Source organism: Dipodomys ordii, unplaced genomic scaffold, assembly GCF_000151885.1.
Source record: "Dipodomys ordii isolate 6190 unplaced genomic scaffold, Dord_2.0 Scaffold150, whole genome shotgun sequence".
Lineage (NCBI taxonomy): Eukaryota > Metazoa > Chordata > Mammalia > Rodentia > Heteromyidae > Dipodomys > Dipodomys ordii.
The window spans coordinates 117,725-137,978 of record NW_012267366.1 but is presented as its reverse complement, the minus strand read 5'-3'; the positions used below and the strand labels follow the sequence as shown (position 1 = coordinate 137,978).

The following is a 20,254-nucleotide window of genomic DNA, read 5'->3' as shown; positions in this document are numbered from 1 at the left end:
TCCCAGTCCTGATAAGTACCTACCCAAATGGGGGGCTGGCAATGTTGTTCTTTTTCAAGATGACAATTTACATCTCACAATCGGGTGATACGTCCATCTGCTCATCCATCTCACTTTGTTAACAGTCTGTAAAAGCCGCTCTCTATGACCACATGGAACTCAAACTGCCTAGTGTAATTTATATATGTGTATGCCAGTACTGAGGCTTGAACTCAGGGCCTGGACACTGTCCCTGAGCTTTTTGCTCAAGGCTCTACCACTTGAGCCACAGCTTCACTTCCAGCTTTTTGGTGGTTAATTGGAGATAAGGGTCTTGCAGATTTTCATGCTTGGGCTGGCTTTGAACCTGATCTCAGTTCTTAGCCTCCTGAGTAGCTAGGATTACAGGCGAAAGCCACCAGTGCCTGGCCCAGTGTAATGTTTTAAACAGATTTCAGAACGTGCCTCAGGCCTGCATGAGGTGTGGGGTACTGTTAGCTTATACTTTTACGATGTTTCCCAGATTGTTTTCTTAGCTGTGCTAAATTTTAAGAACCACTGCACTAAAAAATAAGCCTGGTTCAGGGAATGACACATCAGGAGGCCTCACTGCCAAGGTGTCTCCTGAGATTTACCACAAATGCAGCACAAATGTGCCCCTTGCCAGACTCCCAGGTAGACAGGGATGAGACAAGGTGATACCTGAGGAATCCAGGCATCAGAAAAGGAGGAATATCAGAACCTCTCTAGTCAAGCAGTGTTGCAGGAGCCAGCCCTCAGTGACTAGTCACCAGGGAGAATGAATGGCAGTGAAGGTGGGCATCCTGCTAGCTCAGGGAAATGAGCAGCCTCGTGAGATAGGGCCCTGATGTTACTTCCAGTTGGGCAGTGAGTTCAGCCCCATGAAACATGCACAGGGATACTGACTACAGCTGTCACATGAGCTGTGCTTTCAAAATGGAACTTTTTTTTCCCTCCTACTGGAAAAAAGTAGAAAGTAAAACAAAATGCAATGATAATCCATGACATTGAAATCTTACTAACATCTGAGCGTTAGACATGTTGAGAACCACAAAATGAACCATGATAAAGTAATGTTACATAGAATATGTATGGGACTTCCTATTTGTGAAAACACTGGTTTTACTTACCCTATCCCGGCGACTTGCTATTTCTGCTTTAATTTGGTGTGGGTCATACTTCGTATTTGTTGAATATCCAGAAAAAGCTAAACAGAAAGAAAGTATTTCATAATGAATCCTTTAAAATGCATACACACAAGAACTCTTGACTTATCATATTAAAGAATTAATTCTAAGTCTCAGATTTACAAATAGGCTCTGACTCTTAAAGAATTAACATTTCATTACTTCAAATTTTCTTGATGTTTGCTTTTTGCACTAAGATTTTCTACATGATTCCACATAAGAAATACATAGCTTTAGGTAAATCAAAACTGTTTATTTCTGCTATGAATCTACTCAGATTAAAAAGCATATGTTCAGTCAACCAATGGTGATTTACTCCTGTAATCCTAGCTACTCAGGAGACTGGGACCTGAAGGATCATAGTTCAAAACCAGCCAATGCAAAAGAGTCTGTAAGACTCTATCTGCAACTAACCTGCAAAAAGCCCAGCTGGAGGTGTGGCTCAAGTGGTAGAGCAGCAACAAGAACAGTGAATAAGAGTATAATACCCTGAGTTCATCCTCGATAGTGACACACTGACACACACACACACACACACACACACACACACACACACAAGCATATGTGCAAGAGGAAAAAATTATGATGTAGAAAACTGTTCTTACTATGCGCATGGTACCTGTGGTGTGAACCCATCTTTTGCTTTTTTTCTAATATACAGATAGAAGTGACTGAAGGAACCAAAAGGTTTACTGGTTATCTTTGTGGCTATACCACAAATGATATTATCTTCATTTTCTTTACATCTATATTCTCCAGATAAATATATTTTGACATGAGGAAGGGAAACACTAAAAATCATCTCAGTGTCAATACTATGTCAATCTGGCAGGATTGAGAAAAGCTTTGCTCCCAAGTTGTTTGCTCCCCCGAAACTGAACACTCCTTTCTCACAGCTTGTCCCTGATGAATGGGTAGCTGAAATATACCACATAGCTCCGTACGGTGCAGTGCACATGATTTGAGCGCTTTTTACAGGTCCAGCATCATTAGTGTGCGTAGCCAATACCAGAGTGAACAGTGCCACAGAGCTGTTCACACATGCCCCGCATTCTGCCTTTTCCAATGTTCCAACAGCCAGAAGAGCCCTGGGCTATTTCTCATGCCTACCACAGTTTTCACCTCTCTGTACTGCTTTTTCTTCATGTTTCTTTCTATTTTCTTTAGATATCTGAAGCACACTACAACGACTTGATTTGTACTCTTTTCTTGTCTTTCTCTGGGAGCCACCCAGACACTGGAATCATCTTCCTCCTGACAAGTGTCCTTAACATAACTACTCAAAAGATCTATCTGCAGGGCCAGTGCTCTTTCTTATACTCCCTAGATTTGGGTACCCAAGGGTGACTGTCAACTGCTAGCTTAGGTGTCTACAACTAGAATTTAATTTAAAATCCCTTCTTGACTTTATATTGGAAAGGACAGCTCAAAACTATCAAGGCGCTTACACAGCAAAGTTATTTAAAACCCCAATTAGTACCGCATCCAAAGTTAATTTAAGCAGTTCAGATCTCTCATTTTAAAAACAGCTCTATGGAAAATCTACTACTTAAGCCCCATTCAGTCAGAACTTCAAACATTTGAATCTACTAGAAATAAGTATCTGGAAGAACTCAATTTTTGCCAGCTTTATGTCAAATTTTCTTAAAACTTGAATTGTGATCTCTCAAAAACACAGAGCACAATATTCTTTAAACAGTATTCTTGGGCTAGAGGTGAAGCTTGCTAGTAGAACACTCCAACAAATCTCAACAAAATATACAGAGAAAGACAGACAGAACGAGACAGAGACAGAGACCCATAATTCTTTCTTAGATGAGAATGCCTATTTCCAAATCTTAAAGCTTTAATCTTTTCTAATGGACCCAAAACACCAAGGAGCCACCAAATCCACCAATGGAAAACCCTACTCAAACTCCAAAGGACTCTGTTATATGACAATGAATGTCCTTATTCTTTAGGCCCCTGTCAGTTAGTCTTCCATTACTTACAGCTGAGAGCATCTCAGATGACGGATTTTACTACACCAAGACTATTCACATGCTCTGTAAAGTTGGGAACTTCCAGGTCTGAGATAAGACAAAAGGCAATTTAAGTTGCTTACATCAAACAGTAAGTTTAACAGACCCACTTATGGGGTTCAAGGAACAGCTCTGACTCCAGACTCCTTCTAAGCAGCAAGCCTTTCACATTTATGTTAAAAAAAAAAAAAGAACTGTCTTCCCTGGTTAAGCATGTCTCCATCTCAAAGTTTATGATAAAGACCAGACTTCCACCTCAGAAGCTTTCTTCTCTCTTGAGAGTTGAGTGTACAAAGTGATTAAAGAGCTCACAGAGTCTGCTCAGACATATAATATTGCTTTGGATGATATAATAAAAAGGGTATAGCTTAGTTGGACCACAACAATGAAAATGACTATGCCTTGCTATTATAGTGTGCCTTTCACGTGGATTTCATCTATCCTCATAAAAATCTTTGTGAAAGGGAGAGAATGATTATGTTTTCCACTTTATAGATTAAAAGCCTAAGTTTGCAATCACTTGACCTATACTAAAGCATCATTCGGGGAAGGACTGGTGTGTGGGACCTGGCTCCTGAGGGATTCTCTCTGCTATCGCCTTCAAGACTGAGGCGTGGCGTGGCAGCTAATACATGTGAAAACTGCTGCCTGATCCATTTTCTCCTGCCTGCTCCAACATGCTTGTGTGAAGGAAAACAAAGGGCTGAGCAGATTGCCTGCAGCCCTTACCCTCACCCAGACACAGATGAGAAACCTTTAGCAGAGCCATGTAAGATAGTGTGAGTGGGATGGGTTTGGAGTCTCAGAAAGAATGTTGGCAGGACTCATGGCTGATAAGGTCAAGCTTCTTCCACCACCTGACCCCAGAATCCAGGGTGAGTCAGCACTTTCGCACCGAGATAAGGTGGACTCTTTCCCAGGCACCCAAAAGCACTCTTGGTGTCTCACTCACAGAGCCGCGGTAGCAGTCATATCGTGCTGCTCAAAGGGGCATCTGCACATCACTTTACACCAGTGGACCTTCACTCAGGAGCCAGGGGCGGGGGGGGGGGCGTTAAAGACACAAACAAAAATGTTTGGCCCCAACCAAAGCCACTTTAAACCCAAATTGTTCAGCCTAGGGACCAAGCAGTAGTGTAGTTTGTGAAGGCCCTCTGGGAGATTCAAATTTACAGCCAGGACTGAGAATACTGGTGTAGACCATGGATAGGAAAGTTTTTCTTTAAAGGGGCAGAGAATAAATATATTTGGCTCGGGGGGGGGGCATAGAGTCTGTCTCAAAGAATCAATTCTGCTGTTGTAAACAGCAGCCACTATAGACCATAAGCAAGTGAGTGGTCATGGCTGTGTTCCACAAAAACGTTATTTGCAAGCACTTGCATTGACAACTTCAGCTTGTGGGCTTAAAGTAAGTTTATAGAATTTCTTCCAAAAGATCCTGCAAATGGTCACATAGCTAAGTGAATACATGCAGAGGCAAAGTTTCTCAAAAATCAAAGACTAACTCCACTTAAAAAAAAAGTTTTGAAGATAATGGATCCAGTGATAAAAGGAAGACAAATACATGAACATGTTGGAATGAAAAATATAGGAGAGAACTCTACAAAATGAAGCTGGATAAAAAGTACTGGGGGCTGGGAAGGTGGCTCAGTGGTAGAGTGCTTGCCTTGCATGCATAAGGCCCTGGGTTCCGTTCCTCAGCACCACATAAGCAGAACAGGCCGGAAGTGGTGCGATGGCTCAAGTGGAAGAGTGCTAGCCTTGAGCTGAAGAGCTCAGAGACAGCACCCAGGCCCCACGACCAACAACAAAAAAAAGTAGTGGGTATATCACTGAATGAATCGATTGTAGAGTAGTTATATCCCAGTGCCTTACAAAGCACAAAATAGGACTGGGTGCCAGGCAGTGAGATCCAGGGCTCACAGAAATAAAAGAGAGCTCAGATCTTGATTCCTGGAGACATGTGTGTGCTAATTCAACACAGCATCTGAATTTGTTTTTGTCAGGAACAAAAAAGGTCAAGGCTTAGATATTCTTAGATACCAGATGGCCCAACATTGACACAAAAATCTTTCCTCTCCAATGAATAGAGTCTTATTCTGGTGATTTCCATAGCTCAGGGGAAATCTGTGAAGGGTGTGGGCAAGATACACTTCCCCTTCTTCAGTCCTCCCCACACCCTTCTGCTCCAACCTTAGAAATGGCCATTGTAGTTCAATCTTATGCTCATCATTATTACCTCATTTTCCCCTACAATCAATCAGCCATTATGGATGTTTCTGTGTCCCCCAACAGCAGGTGCTAAATAAACATCTGTCCAAAATATGATTGAATAATTTTGTGATTCTATATAGACCATGAGAAAGTCAAGAAGTAGAAAGTGTTCTACCTTCCACTTGCCCCCTTTATTGTTGTATAACTGCCAGACAACTTGTTGATTTATAGCCAATCTTTATTTTCAGATAACCTGAAAATGGTAAGGCCGTGGAGGGGGGCAGGGGCAATACAAATGATCCAAAAGTACAATCAGCTCTTTGGAACTGCCTGTTCTTTGTCTAGGAAATACTACACAAAACTGAAAGCCACAACAGATCTGGATTTAAATCCAAGTTTCATCACTTCCCAGGTAAATAACCTTGAAGAAAGTGATTTAGTCTTAGTGATATTCAGTTTCTCGAGAGAACAATGACCATAATAGCACATGCTTCACAATGTGGCAACCACAATAATGCATATGAAACACTAGCTTATTGAATAATGTTTCCTTTTGCTTCTGTTTATTACCAGTAAAGGAACTAATGGGAACTAAATCCAGGATATTCAGTTCCCAGTACCAAGACAAGGAGACCCCCCACCCCCGCCTCCCACCCCCACGTGAGATGACAAGCTGGTACTGAGAGATCCCGTGTGGCTGACCTGAGCCAGGTGTGCTATGGAAATGGCCATAAGCAGCTCCGAACATAGGCCCAGCCCTGGCTTGGCCATACAAGCAAGCCATCTGTTAGATCACAGTGATTCAAGCCAACAGAATCACTGTACTGAACTTTACCCTGTGGCCAGAAAGAATTTATTTGAGTCATGACTAGCAGGGTTTTCCTCATTGTAATCAGTAGCTCAGGTTAAACAGCAGACTAAAAGGGCCTGGTGGAAACCCTAGAGACAGCAGCAACTTGATAAACCACTTGGATTAGCTCCTAGATTCCATTCATAGCTGACTTTTTCCCTGGTGAGCTGATAGGCCCCAGGAAGCTCCACTGGCATCTCCAGTCCTTTCATGAAAACAAGCAGGCCTGAGTCTGGCTTTCCAGATGACCTGCTCACAGGGAAGAAGGAAGACTTTGAGCAGGTCCAGCAATGGAATCTTAATACCACAGAATCATCAGCTACCTGTATGAAAGAAATGGATGCCACTTCCAAGAGAGTATCTTGAATATTTCTTCTTGTTGGACATTAATGAAATTCCATGGGGTATTGGAAGTTATTTGAGTATAATTCCTACTTCCCCAAATGTCAAGGGGGTGAAAAGTCCATGGAAATACAAAACTTGATCTTGTTGAATATCTCAAATTCATAGGATTCTAAGTATTAAATGACCATAATTCAGAGGCTCAGTACTACATTGGGTTCCTCTCTTTGCTCCTTACCCAATATGAGTACTCTAAGGTACTACATGTAAGATGCATATCTGCATCTTTAAGGGAATATAGTCCTGAGTCTCTACACTCACTTCAGTTGATGTTCTGACTATATTGGTACCAGATAGTACATAACACATGCCTTCTTTTGACTCTATTTTTCTTTACAATTACTGGCAGGAAACTTACTGCTGAATTTTTCTGATATGTACTTTTTCCATTTCATTCAGGTTGCATTCATGAGCCACCAGTACCCAGCTCATTCTTTAGTCTTTTTTTTTATTTGGCGGTGGGGGGGGGGGGGGGGGTGTCCGGTTGTGGGGCCTGAACTCTGGGCCTGGGCGCTGTCCCTCAGCTCTTCAGCTCAAGGCTAGCGCTCTACCACTTGAGCCACAGCGCCACTTCCGGCTTTTTTTCTTTTTTCTTATGTGGTGCTGAGGAATCGAACCCAGGGCCTCAGGCATGCAAGGCAAGCGCTCTACCACTGAGCCACCTTCCCAGCCCCTCATTCTTTAGTCTTAAAAGTAGGAAACATCTAAAAAAATGTGTTAAAGTTGCATGATTTTGTTCCTTAGTACTAGTTTTTAACTGGTAACATTGATCATTTTATAAAAGTTAGACTATAAGAAGGTAGCATTTCTAGTATATACATGAAAAAGTGAAACCTATGAATAAAACTCCTGGGGGACCATGAACCTATGAAACTATATTAATGACACTTATAATGTATATTCCTTGTGGGGAAAGGTTCCATGATGTTGGGAATTGCTGATATAAGAGATAAATCTTAAGTATTTTATGCTTGAGTATTAAATACTAGTATTAAATTTTAGTATTTACTACTTTCTTTAGTATGTAATACTGGAGAAATGTGGTTATTAAGTATCTTGTTGTATTTTCTCTCTATAGTCCCTTAAAATTCATTTTTAGTAGACAAATAATGGAATAGAGTTGTTTGAGGTAAAAAAAATTAAAAATTGATTTGCGACCTAACACAACTTGATCTTGTAACAGATAAAGTACCTAAAGGCTACTGTAAAGAAATACACTATTAGAACAAATTATAAGAAACTGGCAATGTTCAGCCCTTTTTTCACCACAAAAATGACCATTTTATATGGTTCAAACTGGCTTCTTTTAAATACTTTCTGAAAAGTTTACAATTGCTAACTATATCATCTCAGAACCAGTGATAAGCCGAAGTGTCAGCTAGGTGTGACTTTGACACACCAAGTCCATTAGCTTCAGATCCGATGAAATCACCAAGAGAAGCCAGTAAGTCATCTTAATAGATCTCAAAAGGCTGAAATCTTACCTAGTATAGTTTTATCAACAATAGAATTAAACCAGAAATCGATAACAACATGGTATATTTTTAAATCCTCACTTCTAAAGAACCTATGGTTCAAAAAATAAATTATAAAAGAAATGAGAAAATACTTTTAACTGAATGAAAAGTATGCATTCCAAAATCTGTGGGATGCAGTTAAAAGTACTTGAGAGGAGAATTTATACCTTTAAAAGCTACATGAGAAAATGAGAAAGGTCTAAAATCAGTAATCTATAAAGTTTCCACTTCAAGATGCTAGAAAAGGAGGAAGAAATTAAAAGCAAACTAAGTAGGAAAGAGGAAATAATTTTCAAAAATAATAGGAAAATATAACAAATACGGAAAAAAGAAAACCAAAGTCCAGTTCATAATAAAAAGAAATTATGTTCAGCTACACTGATTAAAAGATGACACAAAGAAAGGCCATCCGCTCAGATCTCACAGCGGTCTGTCAACTTGGCAGCTCAGATTACCATTTGGTAAACTCCCTGTGGGCCAAATATGGCTTGTTACCTGTTTTTATAGTTTTATTAGAACATAGCCAGACACTCGTTTACCTGCTGTCTCTGACTGCTTTTGCACAATAATAGGATTGATGGAATGGCCCACAAAGTCTAAAACATTCCCTACTGAACTGTAACAGAAAAGCTTGCTATTTTTTATATTAGCTGAAATAGACGAATTCTCTGGGGGGGGGGAATTGATTCAAGAAGAAATACAGAAACCGCCTGTAATCCTAGTTACTCAGGAGGCAGAGATCTAAAGATCATGGTTCAAAGCCAGCCAAGATAGGAAACTGTGTGAGCCTCTTATCTCCAATTAACCATCAGAAAACCAGAAGTGGCACTGTGGCTCAAGTGATAGAGTGTGAGCCTTAAGCAAAAGAAGCTTGGGGACAGCACCCAGGCCTAGCAAGAAAGAAGGAAAGAAGGAAGGAAGGAAGGAAGGAAAGAAAGAAAGAAAGAAAGAAAGAAAGAAAGAAAGAAAGAAAGAAAGAAAGAAAGAAAGGAGGGAGGGAGGGAGGGAGGGAGGGAGGAATAATACAGGTGAATAGACCTGTATCTATTAAAGATATTAAAACCTATAGTTGAGAATATTCCTCCAAAGAACTTCCAGCCCTAATGGGTTTTCTAGAGAATGAAACATTAATGTCTACACTACATAAATTTCCAGAAAAGAGTCAAGAAGAGAACACTTTTCAATTCATTCTATGGGGCCAGTATCACCCTGTTAAAATCAGAGAAAATCAGAGAAAAGGACTATTTTTTTTTAACTGTGGAGAGAAGAAACTAGCCTCTAAAATTCAACAAGGAGCTAACCTTTGCCTTCTGATGGAAAGTTTAAAAAAGTAAACTGGGCTGGTCACCAGTGGCTCACACATGTAATCCTAGCTATGCAGGAGGCTGAGATCTGAGGATCGCGGTTCAAAGCCAGCCCAGGCAAGAAAGTTTGTGAGAAGCTTATCTCCAATAAACCACCAGAAAACTGGAAGTGGCTCTGTGGCTCAAGAGGTAGAGTGCTGGCCTTGAGCTGAAGAGCTCAGGGACGGTGCCCAGGCCCAGAATTCAAGCCCCATGACCAACAAAAATAAATACATACATACATACATACACAGAAACTGGTATGAATCAATATGTGAAGACCAAGCCATAAGATGACTGGAAGCAACACATCATTACACCTGTGTCACCTACATTCCCTTCAAGGTACACAGAAATAGAAATATCTTAAATTCCTATTACCTTCATCATTGTCTACAACTCTTATGTTTTTCTCAACTTCAATAGTAGCTGTGATTTGTTTTGGCCTTAATTCCATTCTGACTTGCAACACAGAATAAAGTATGAGTATCTTGTTAGTGTTCAAAGCTCTGTCACCAGAGTCAAACACCAGGCAACAAGGTCCAACACAGGTCCCCCTCTCCTATGCCTCAACTCCTACTGAGGTACTGATCAAATAAAACCTAGTAAGACCAACATCATATACATATATCCTTGTCCAGTTCACTGCCACCAAAAAAAAGTGCTAGCCATGTGCTCCTGTGATCAATTGTGCAGTGTGACAACTCTGTTGGGAAGAGACTGGCTCAAGAAGTAAATGACTGTTGAGAACAAAAGGTTTGGCTTCTGAGACTGAAAGTGACTCCTTCCATAACAGGATACCTGCCAAATACTAATGAAATGGCAGCCCATCTCTGGCAGTCTCTAAAACTAAGAAAGGGTTCCTTCTGAGGATAACAAAACATAGCCTGTTCTTTGAGGGTCAAAGAAAAATGCTCCCAAGGCTCTGGGATAGACATGGCTCCTGCTCCTTCACTGAACCGTCCAATAACCTAAAGCCCAAGAAAGAGCTCTACAGAGATAGGCACTTGACAGACCTCCAGATTCCTGGATCTCCCCACTCAGGATAAAGGGAACTACTGCATCATTGTCCCAAGAGATCATTTGAGACAAGCAGTATTAACTATAATGATCTCCAGGTGAAGTCTGCTCCAAAATGAGACGGAAGGTTGTTTCACATCGTAGCCTGAGATTTTGTGTGCTTGTTTACTTTTTATCATCCCCACTTGACCTTTCGTTGTAAGTGATTACCACACCCCAGTGTCTGGGCACCAAGTAGACACTTGATAATTATTGATTACCTAACAGGATGTGACTGAAATCTTTATAAAGCTATCTCGCCCAAATAAAGCTGGGTATTTGAAGAGAAACCAGCAAATAGGATAGCTTTGTAAGTGGAATATATTCACCACAGAAGACAGCTCAACTCACAGCTAGCATATGAGCGGCCGTCATCCTCGCAGAGTTTGTGCAGCTGCTGATACTCCTCCTGTGCCAGCTCGAACCGCTGCTGCTTGATCTGGTAGATTTCTTTCTTGGCATTGAGGGCCTCCTGGGCTACAATTAAATACTCCTTCAGCATCCGTTCCTGTTCTCGTCTCCACTGCTCTCTTGGATCCTCAATCTGGGTCAGCTCTGAAATGAAAAGAGCAGGAACACAAGTGAGCTGAGGGTAAAGTCAGCTATTCAGTCATGTTGCTGCTCAATATGAAAAGTAATTAATTACCAGCATGCACATTGTGAGATGCATCGCAAGTCTTTCTAAAGTATGGTATACCCTCGACGTACATAGCCACAGTTCAGGAGAGAAGTCTACAGATAGTGAAATAATCCATTAGAAGAGCAGATTTCTAGGGCCTGCACTGAGTGGGCAGCACCGTGACCCTCTATAAACACTCGCTGTGATTCAGTGAGCAAGTGGGCAAGGAATGTCAGTGGCAAACAAGGGGGGACAGGGGAATGGGCAAGCGAGGTTCACCAGAGCCAGGCCACAACAGGTCCCAGGCCACAGCAGCAGGTTGCAAGCCACCTAGAAAGGCTGTGTACGGAAGATGTCTATGGCATTTGGGAAGTATCTGTGCCACTTGGCTGCAGAAGGCTGAAACGTGGTGATGCAGCCACAATACCCAAGTCCCACAGAGCAGAGAGGGGCACGTCTCATGTATCAAGAGCTATCCCTTTGAGTCATTACTGGGACGACAGCCTGGAAAGCCACATTTCCCTGAGGTTTTGGGCTACTAAAAGGGTCACCTTCAGCTGAGGCCTGTGAGCCTCTCTTCTGACAGGTATCTTACCCTTCCCAGTGGGTAGTTAGTGGACTCGAGGAAGTGTCCTGCCCCTTCTTGGAAGGGCTACCTTCTTGGAAGGGCACTGGGACAAGACAGTACTTATCCCCCCATCTTTAATCACCAATGGGCTGTCTTTCATAAAATTTGCAATTATCCAGGTCCAGTACAGGAACCCCCACCACCCTAAGACGTAAGACAGACAGATCCAACTCTAAAAGGATGCAGGCCAACAAAAACCTGGGAATCAGCCCTGAGACCCCAGGCTGGACCAATCACAATAAGGAAGCATGAGAAGTTTCAGGACCTGAGTGGGAAAAGAGCTTCAAAATCACTCAGGTAGGAACAGCATGCCTGTCCAGTCGCCAGATTTAATAAACGAAAGGGCTAGAAAGCGGAGCAGAGAAGCCATGCTTCATGTCCCTCACAGAACGGCAATGACAGAAACACTAAGGGAAGCTAGAATGAAAATGAGAGAGTGAGAACTGGAACCCTAGCTGAACTCTAATTAAAGATGGCTGATGCAGCTGGCCATCAGTGGCTCACGCCTGTCATCCTACCCACTCAGGAGGCTGAGATCTGAGGATCATGGTTCGATGCCAGCCCGGGCAGGAAAGTCCATAAGATTCTTATCTCCAATAAACTACTCAGAAAAAGGTGAAGTAGCACTGGCAGCTCAAGTGGTAGAGTGCAGGCCTTGAGCACAGAGAGGCTCAGGAACAGAGCACAAGCCTTGAGTTCAAGCCCCAGGACTAGCAAAAAAAAAAAAGAAGAAAGAAAGAAAGAGAGAGAGAGAGACAGAGACAGAGAGAGAGAAAGGAAGAAAGAAAGAAAGAAAGAAAGAAAGAAAGAACGAAAGAAAGGAAGGAAGGAAGGAAGGAAGGAAGGAAGGAAGGAAGGAAGGAAGGAAGATGGCTGATGGGAGGGATGGTTGATCCATCTTGAATGAGGTAGAGCCTCTGTCTCATACTCTTAACATTTGGGATCTATTTCCTGTCTGTGCTGGGGCTTGCCTGTGCATTGCAGGATGTTGGCTTCCACCTAGATGCCAGCTATAGCCCTCACAGGCTTGGCTATGGCAAATGCCTCCCTCCACATGTTGCCAAGTGTCCCTGGGGGTCATGATAAACCCCATGCTGGGAACCACTGTTCCAGATAATACTACAATCTCACTGTTATCTACACACACACACGTACACACACACACACACACGCACGCACGCACGCACGCACGCACGCACGCACATCAAAAAAGTTTAGTGTATTAAGATTAAATGGAAGATACAAAGCTAAAAAATCATTTGGGCACTTACTGTTCTAAGAACTCATGAGCTTTTCATAAATAACCTTTTTCATGAGAGGTCTTTCTGTTTCCAGACTACATGAAAAATGTATTCCTTATTAAACATATGCGGCCCTCAGCAAGACAGAAGTGAGGTCTGTTTCATGTACTGAGAATTCAGCTAAGGAAACATATACATGTATAAAGTTCTGTTTCATGTTGCATGGCCAGCCATGATTGTTTTGCTTTATAAAATAGGGCTTTAGTGATTCTGAATTCAAGCTTGAAAATTCATTCACATATAATGATACAAATGTGGTACTCTACTTACTATTTATGTGGTCCATATAATAAATTCCGATTTGTTTATCATACACAGTTTCCCATCCTAAAGGAAGTTCATCCCCAACACAATCAGCAAAGGTCAATGGCTTTGTTATTCTGCAAAATAAAATCGTGAAAACAAATTTGAAAGTCAGGTCACTTTTGTATAACTTCTCTGACTCTAAAATTAGATTTTCATACAATATTATACATTATCTTATCTAACATTACTTTTTGAGTTTCTTTTTTGTTTTGTTTTATTATCTTTTAGTACTATATAAAGGAGTTGCCGTTTAGCAAAGCAGTTTATGAACACAACACATCTTGATCGATGTCACCCCTTTCAACAATCTCACCCATTCCTGGCCACCACCCCGTCCCTCAAAGTTTGTAGGATTTACATGGAATTCTTAACTGCATTCTCCCTCTCCTTATCCTCTCCATTTGTAACTGAATGCTTCTGTCCTATGTATTGCCTGGAAAGTTAATTCACCAGGTTTGCTTAAATAATAACGATGTTATTGTACCATTAAAAGCATTACTATCTCAAAGTGCACTTGAAATACCAGTGAAAACAGATATTGACAATTACCAATAAAACAGGTAAAGCAAGCATCTTCTTTCACACACTACTTTAATGAGGCTATAACAATGGAATGTGACTTTTCCGGAATAGGAGAGCACCATGTCTGTTCTCCTCCCCGAGAAACGTCCTCCCTCACAACTTTCAGCTTCCACACAGTACATGGAAACACCATCTTGGATGTATACACAATATACTTATCATATTTTCAAATGTCAGTGTTCATAAGTTCATAAAATAACAGCCACTATGAAAATGCAAAAAGACAAGCAAACAACAAGTAATGAGAAGATACCTTCTCATTATTTCCTGCATTCTTATATAGTAGGAATCAAAATTTTCAAAGGTTTATTTTGTTTTCTAAATAAAAACAGAAGAGTAGAATGCCTACAAACATCTCTCATTGAAAGAAATCTGATTAAGGAAACCTGGACTCCACAAGAAATAAAGGGTTTACCACCGATTTAAGCACAGCTTTCCCCTCCCCCTTCTCCATGATCATGTTGATTGACAAGAGGTTTTAGGGCAGCAGCTGTTGTATAAAACAGGACACACCTATAATTGTCTGAGTCTGGGCAGCTATCTCTTTGGTTGTCTCTATAAATGCACACTGACTGGTATGCATGGGAATCCGATAACCCAAATTTCACAAGCTCAATCCTCCCACTTCTGTTCAAGTCTCTGGCCCCAGGAAAGTGAGACGTCACAACCACAGCCAGGTCCCATGAGACCAGTTTGAATTTTGAACATATGATTTCTCCAAACTGGTTGAACAGCACGGCTATCTCTCCCAGTACAGTTGAGAAATTGATCAACACTATCAGAACAACACTGATTTTAATCATTTAATTTTGACTTTAAACTAGTATGATCTTAAGATCAGTATAAAAACAGACATATGTAGAAGGTAAAATAGGCTTTCGGACATCCTCCGAAGCAGGACTCGTTTGAATGATGTGATGCTATGGTTCCAAGTCAAGCAGGTATTAACAGGGTGCCGAACATGATTCATGTCCTGAATGGGATCAAAGCACAGCAAATACATAATCCTACTGTAACATGAACTGAGCCCTGAGTATATCATTGCTACACCAGCATAATAATATTCACATATAAGACGAGAGAAAAATACCTCAGCAAGGCACATTCCAAGCCCATTTACATGCATGATCTCATCTAATCAACAACTGCAGGTAGAAAACCCATCCTGATAAACCCTACTGAGCCTAATCTACTTATTTTACATTATAAAATTATTTTAAGTTCCTATGTAAGTTCTCTTTTTTAAAACAACAACCAGATTATTATACTAGCGGCTCCATGTTCCAATAATAAACTTAGTGAGACTTCTGCCATTTTGGTGAATTTCATTTTGGCTTTATGTACAGTCATGGATTCCAGTTCCTTTGTGAGCCAAACATGGAGCTGATGTAATCACATACAGAATGAGTGCCTGAAAGCAAGCCTGACAGGACTCAGATCTCTCAGAGTCCAGCTCACACCAAGAGCAAGGTCTCTATAATCTCAGAGGAATTATCAAGTTCTTGGAGTTGGTCTCAGAAGTCCACAACGCCCACTTTATTCTCCCAAACCACTGGCTCTGGGGGAACCAGTAACAGGACAGCCTTGTGGAGAAGCCAAGCAAGGGAGTCCCCATGAGTGCAGATTCCCCCAGCCCTGTCTAGTCTTCTGATTACAGGGGCCCCAGTCGGCATTTTCATTACCACCTTACCCACCCCTGAAAAAATACTTCAAGATTCCCACATCACATAAATCATAGCAGATCATACTTATTGTCATCTGAAGCCACTAAATTTCAGGTTAATCTAGTGTGCAGCAACAGAGAACGAATCCCTAAGCTGTGACATCCCTTCTGAGCCCATCAGACATTGGCGCAAACATTTGTGCTAATATCCAGGCTGTCATCTGCTAGCAGCAGTGCAAACAAAGCATTAAAGTAAACATCTATGACACTCTTTTGACTTATCTATTGGGATGACACATTATCAAGAAGCACAGATAGTTGTGACTTTGTTGAATACAGACAAATCGTGGCACAATTTTCACTAATAGCACTGAATATTCTAGCTTTATTCTTCTCCTAGTTAACATTCCAAAATATTTCTGAGAGAAGGACTTCACGGTTTCTCTTGTATAGCAAATGCCATCACCAATCATCTAAACAGTCCCAATATCAAAATGAGGCTTTTAACCCAAGAAACATAACTTCAGTAATGACTAAATCACTCAGATGAACTATCTTCAGTTCTCAGGATCTATTTGATCACAGCTCTTCAATGAGGAGAGCTGAATATTATTGTCAGCAGGGAAACTGCCTGGGGTTGGAAACACTGGAATTCGTTTTTGGCGTTAGCTTTTCATCAGGCATGTATTTGGCTGCTGTTGGCAGAAAAGCACGGTTCCTGCCTGTCAGGGTGAGGCTGGGAGCCTCCCATGAAAGCTCTGTCTTGGCAGAAGGGATCACTAGCACCCTAAGCAAGGCGCTAGGCTCCATTGCACACTATGCCATGACTCCCTGTCATCCCTTAATGCACAGACATCGACGTGCAAAGACTCAAGGCTGGTAGCCCTACACGAAAGTACTCAGCATTAAGTCTGTAGAGGCAAAGTCTCTAGGCTAGTGTTCAAAGACCCCTTCGAGCCAAGTCCTGACAATTCCTGTTTCAATTCCTATCCTTGACACACACAACCACTCTTCCAGATAGATGAGTGTGTTTATCCTCCCCCCCCCACCAAAGTTATAATTCCCACTGCAGTCTAGCATCTCATCTTCTGTCTGTCCTGTGAATTGGGCTTTTCTTGCATTTCATGCCCAAAACCTACCTGCTCTGTGAAAGTCAGCTCAACCTGATACAAATCATTAGCAAAATGATGCCTGATTTCCAAATTTCTACCATCTCTGCTGCTTACCAGCCACTTCCATTTTCACATCACTGGATTCACTAGATACCAAACATCACTCCTGATCACATTGATTACCTTCATGTATATCCTCCTCACTCAGCCAGAACCTAGCGGTGACCTCACATGGAAAGGAGGCTGTGGGAATGAAGTCAGCCTGAAGTTCATTTGCTGGCCTCTCAAGCCCTACCCAACCTCGCTGAGAAGACAGCCACAAGAAACCAAGACCTCCAATTTTAGACAACTTGCTCTTTAAAAAAACAAAACAAAACACTGACACCTTCAAACGGAACTTCAATGTCAGTCTGAATTGTTCTGGGTGGTTCCCAATGATCTCAGGTTCCAGACCTTTCCATAGGAGAAACTCAGGTACGACAGCTAAGGCATCTTTAGGTCTGTCTGGCACCGCATGGGAAGCGTGAACATTTTACTGTTTGATCTTCAAATTGTTGTTCGTAGGAACAGGGAACCATCTCAGGTACAGCCCTTTGTGGACAAGAAAGAGGGAGAACCAAGAGAACTCACAGCTGCTTGGCTTCCAGCTGGTTTAATGGATTGAGTTTATTTTATAAAAGGATAGAAAAATGAAACTTCTCAAACTAAGAGTTGTATGAACTTTGTGTAGTTCAAAGTAGAAATTACTATGTGAATAGGCTGAATTCAGCTGATCTAAAAAGAACAAATTTGGTGGAACTGAACCAAAAGTAAGAAATATATGAAAGTCTATGTGTAAAAGATAGGAAAGAATTGGAGTTGTTTATATCTTTTTCAGTTCTTCAAGAACAGACCTCCTGGGGCTGGGAATGTGGCTTAGTGGTAGAGTGCTTGCCTAGCATGCGTGAAGCCCTGGGTTCCATTCCTCAGTACCACATAAGCAGAAAAAGCCAGAAGTGGTGCTGTGCTTCAAGTGGAAGAGCGCTAGTCTAAAGCACAAAGAGGTTTAGGGACAGTGTCCAGGCCTTGAGTTCAAGCCCCAGGACTGGCAAAAAATAAAAACAAAAAACAAAAAACAGAGCTCCTTCCTTCCTCCCCCTGTGCAGATTAAGTTACATATTATACAAAAGTAAAGAAATGGTAATATTTTAACTTCTTTCTTTCCTTTCTCCCTTTATTTCTCCCTTCCTTCCTTCCTTTCTTTCTTTCTTCCTTTCTTTCCTTCTTTTCTTTCTTTCTTTCTATCATGGTGCTTGAACTGTGGGCCTGGGCGCTGTCCCTGAGCTCTTCAGCTCAAGTTGAGCACTCTATCACTTGAGCCACAGCACCATTTCTGGTTTTCTGGTGATTTATTGGAAACAAGAGTCTCATGAACTTTCTGCTCAGGCTGGCTTTGATCTACGATCCTCAGATCTCAGCCTCCTGAGTAGCTAGGATGACAGGTGTGAACCACTGGCGCCCAGCTTTAATTTATTTCTATTACAATAAAGAAAAGAAAATTTAGACATAGAAAGGGGTATAATATTAAAATCAGTAGCACAGAGAAAACAATGGCTTACTGACAAGTGGAAGAATACAGGAAAACTATAAAAATAAAACAAAAATTGAAGCCTCCAAATCCAAGGCCATTCAATAAAAGGTGAAAATAGCCCAGTGGCCCCAGCCCTTTCTTAGACCTTTCGCTTTCATTGCACCATCCAATGATTCAGACTCATGAAGATCACTATGAATTTAGCTGTACCTAAGCTATTTTTTGCACCATCAAAGATATGGAACCTCGAATAGGGTGATTAAACTGCCAATAGGGAGAGCATTTTCTATTTTTTGTAAATCTAACTGATTTTCATTCTATTTGCTTTTACTGCTGAGCACACAATTAAAAATAAAGGTAAGGCTGGGTCTGAGGGTGTATGAATGGAATCCCCAGCACTGAAGAGGTAGGAGTTAGAAGCCGCCCTGGGCTACATAGAAGCCCAGGCTAGCCTGAGCTATTTAGTAAGACTGTCTCAGGAAATAACAATCATTTTAAAAACTGAAAAATTTGAAACAGCAATTTTTAAAACTAAAAATAAAAGGCTCCACTGGAGATCTTGTCTCAGAAACAAAAATTTTTAACTAAGAATTTAAGACAATTTTTTAAAAACTAAAAAGAAAAAGCACTTTGTTCTAAGCTATTTCTCTGTTCCATGTGAAACTCTGTCTCAGAAAACAAAAACAAAACAAAAACCATTTTAAAACAGTAAAACTAAAAAGGAAATGTGTTTTGTTCTAAGCTGTTTCTCTTCCATTTTTTTGTTCTCTGTTTCACACAACCATGTTAGGTAGAATTCCTAAATTCTGGCTGCTCTGCCCTAAACCCAGAGGTAAGATCATGCACACTCTTGTGCTTCCCACCACTCCTGTCCACCTCCCAAAGATCACGCCTATCTGCTGTTCAAAACAGAGATAGATGGGCTTGCAAAGTGAGGTTCTCGGGCAGCCCAGGGAAGAACGTTCTGGAATAGTCAAGACCGGTAGAACAGCTGGTTTGGGCAGTTTCTCACTTCTGATCTTGGAATCCATTTTAATCTATGGGGAGCAAATAAATGAACAATTTCATTTTGTTTCCTTACAAAAGCAAGGATATAGCTTTTTTCAGAGTATTTTTTATTGTGAAAATACTGTGCAGAGGGGTTACAATTACATGGGCAAGATAATGAGTACATTTCTTATCAAGCATTGTAGCCTCCTCCTTTGTTTCCCCTTCCCATCCCTTCAAGGATATAGCTTTTAACTGAAAAAAAAAAAATCAAAATGCCTCCTTGTTAACTACCCAGTGGGACATTGCTGGTAGCCAGCCAGGAAGAGCCACGGATGGACAGACGATATGAAATTAGAAATTATGTGTCTGAGAAGGGAAGGAAGAAGCGTTCTGGACTAGCAGCCAGTAGACTGGTGTTTTGCCCAAAGTTCCATCTTCATCCACGGAGATGAAATGCCAGCCCAGGTTCTTGCGTTCTCATCGCCCCAAACCTGCTGCTAAATTCTTCTCACTTACTCCGTCCACAGTCATCACACACACACAAGAGGACATTTTTGTTTCCAATAAGGAAAGTTTACAACATACACTTAAACAGGAGGCCAGTGTCCATTTATCCTACCACCCAAAGGCAACCACTCTTCCTACTTTGCTGCTTTCCTCCTTGTTTTAGCAGTGCTCTCTTTATTGCTTTTACTGACATAGTCATAATCATATAGCATATAGAATCTTCTACCCTACCTTTTCTACATCATTCATTCATACCTTGAATCTCTCCGAACATTATTAGAGATAGCCCAATGCTAACTTCAGCATAAGACTTCTGTTCCTATTGTCATAAATTATTTGTAAGCATCCCCTTGGAATGGGTGACTAGCTCAAGCTTGTTGAGA

At 41.3% G+C, this 20,254-nt stretch overlaps 1 protein-coding gene across 1 annotated transcript in view; it reads right to left on the bottom strand.

The window, feature by feature from the left end:
- The window catches only part of Wwc3 (WWC family member 3), a 65,385-nt gene extending 51,872 nt beyond the window's left edge, over positions 1-13,513 (bottom strand). The window contains exons 1-3 of the mRNA XM_013032201.1: positions 13,412-13,513; positions 10,945-11,148; positions 1,131-1,207 (exon numbers count right to left, since the gene is read on the bottom strand). Coding sequence (XP_012887655.1) covers positions 1,131-1,207; positions 10,945-11,148; positions 13,412-13,427 — 297 coding nt within the window. The 5' untranslated portion in view covers positions 13,428-13,513. The remainder of the gene's footprint in view (positions 1-1,130; positions 1,208-10,944; positions 11,149-13,411) is intronic.
- Positions 13,514-20,254: the final 6,741 nt, after the last annotated feature.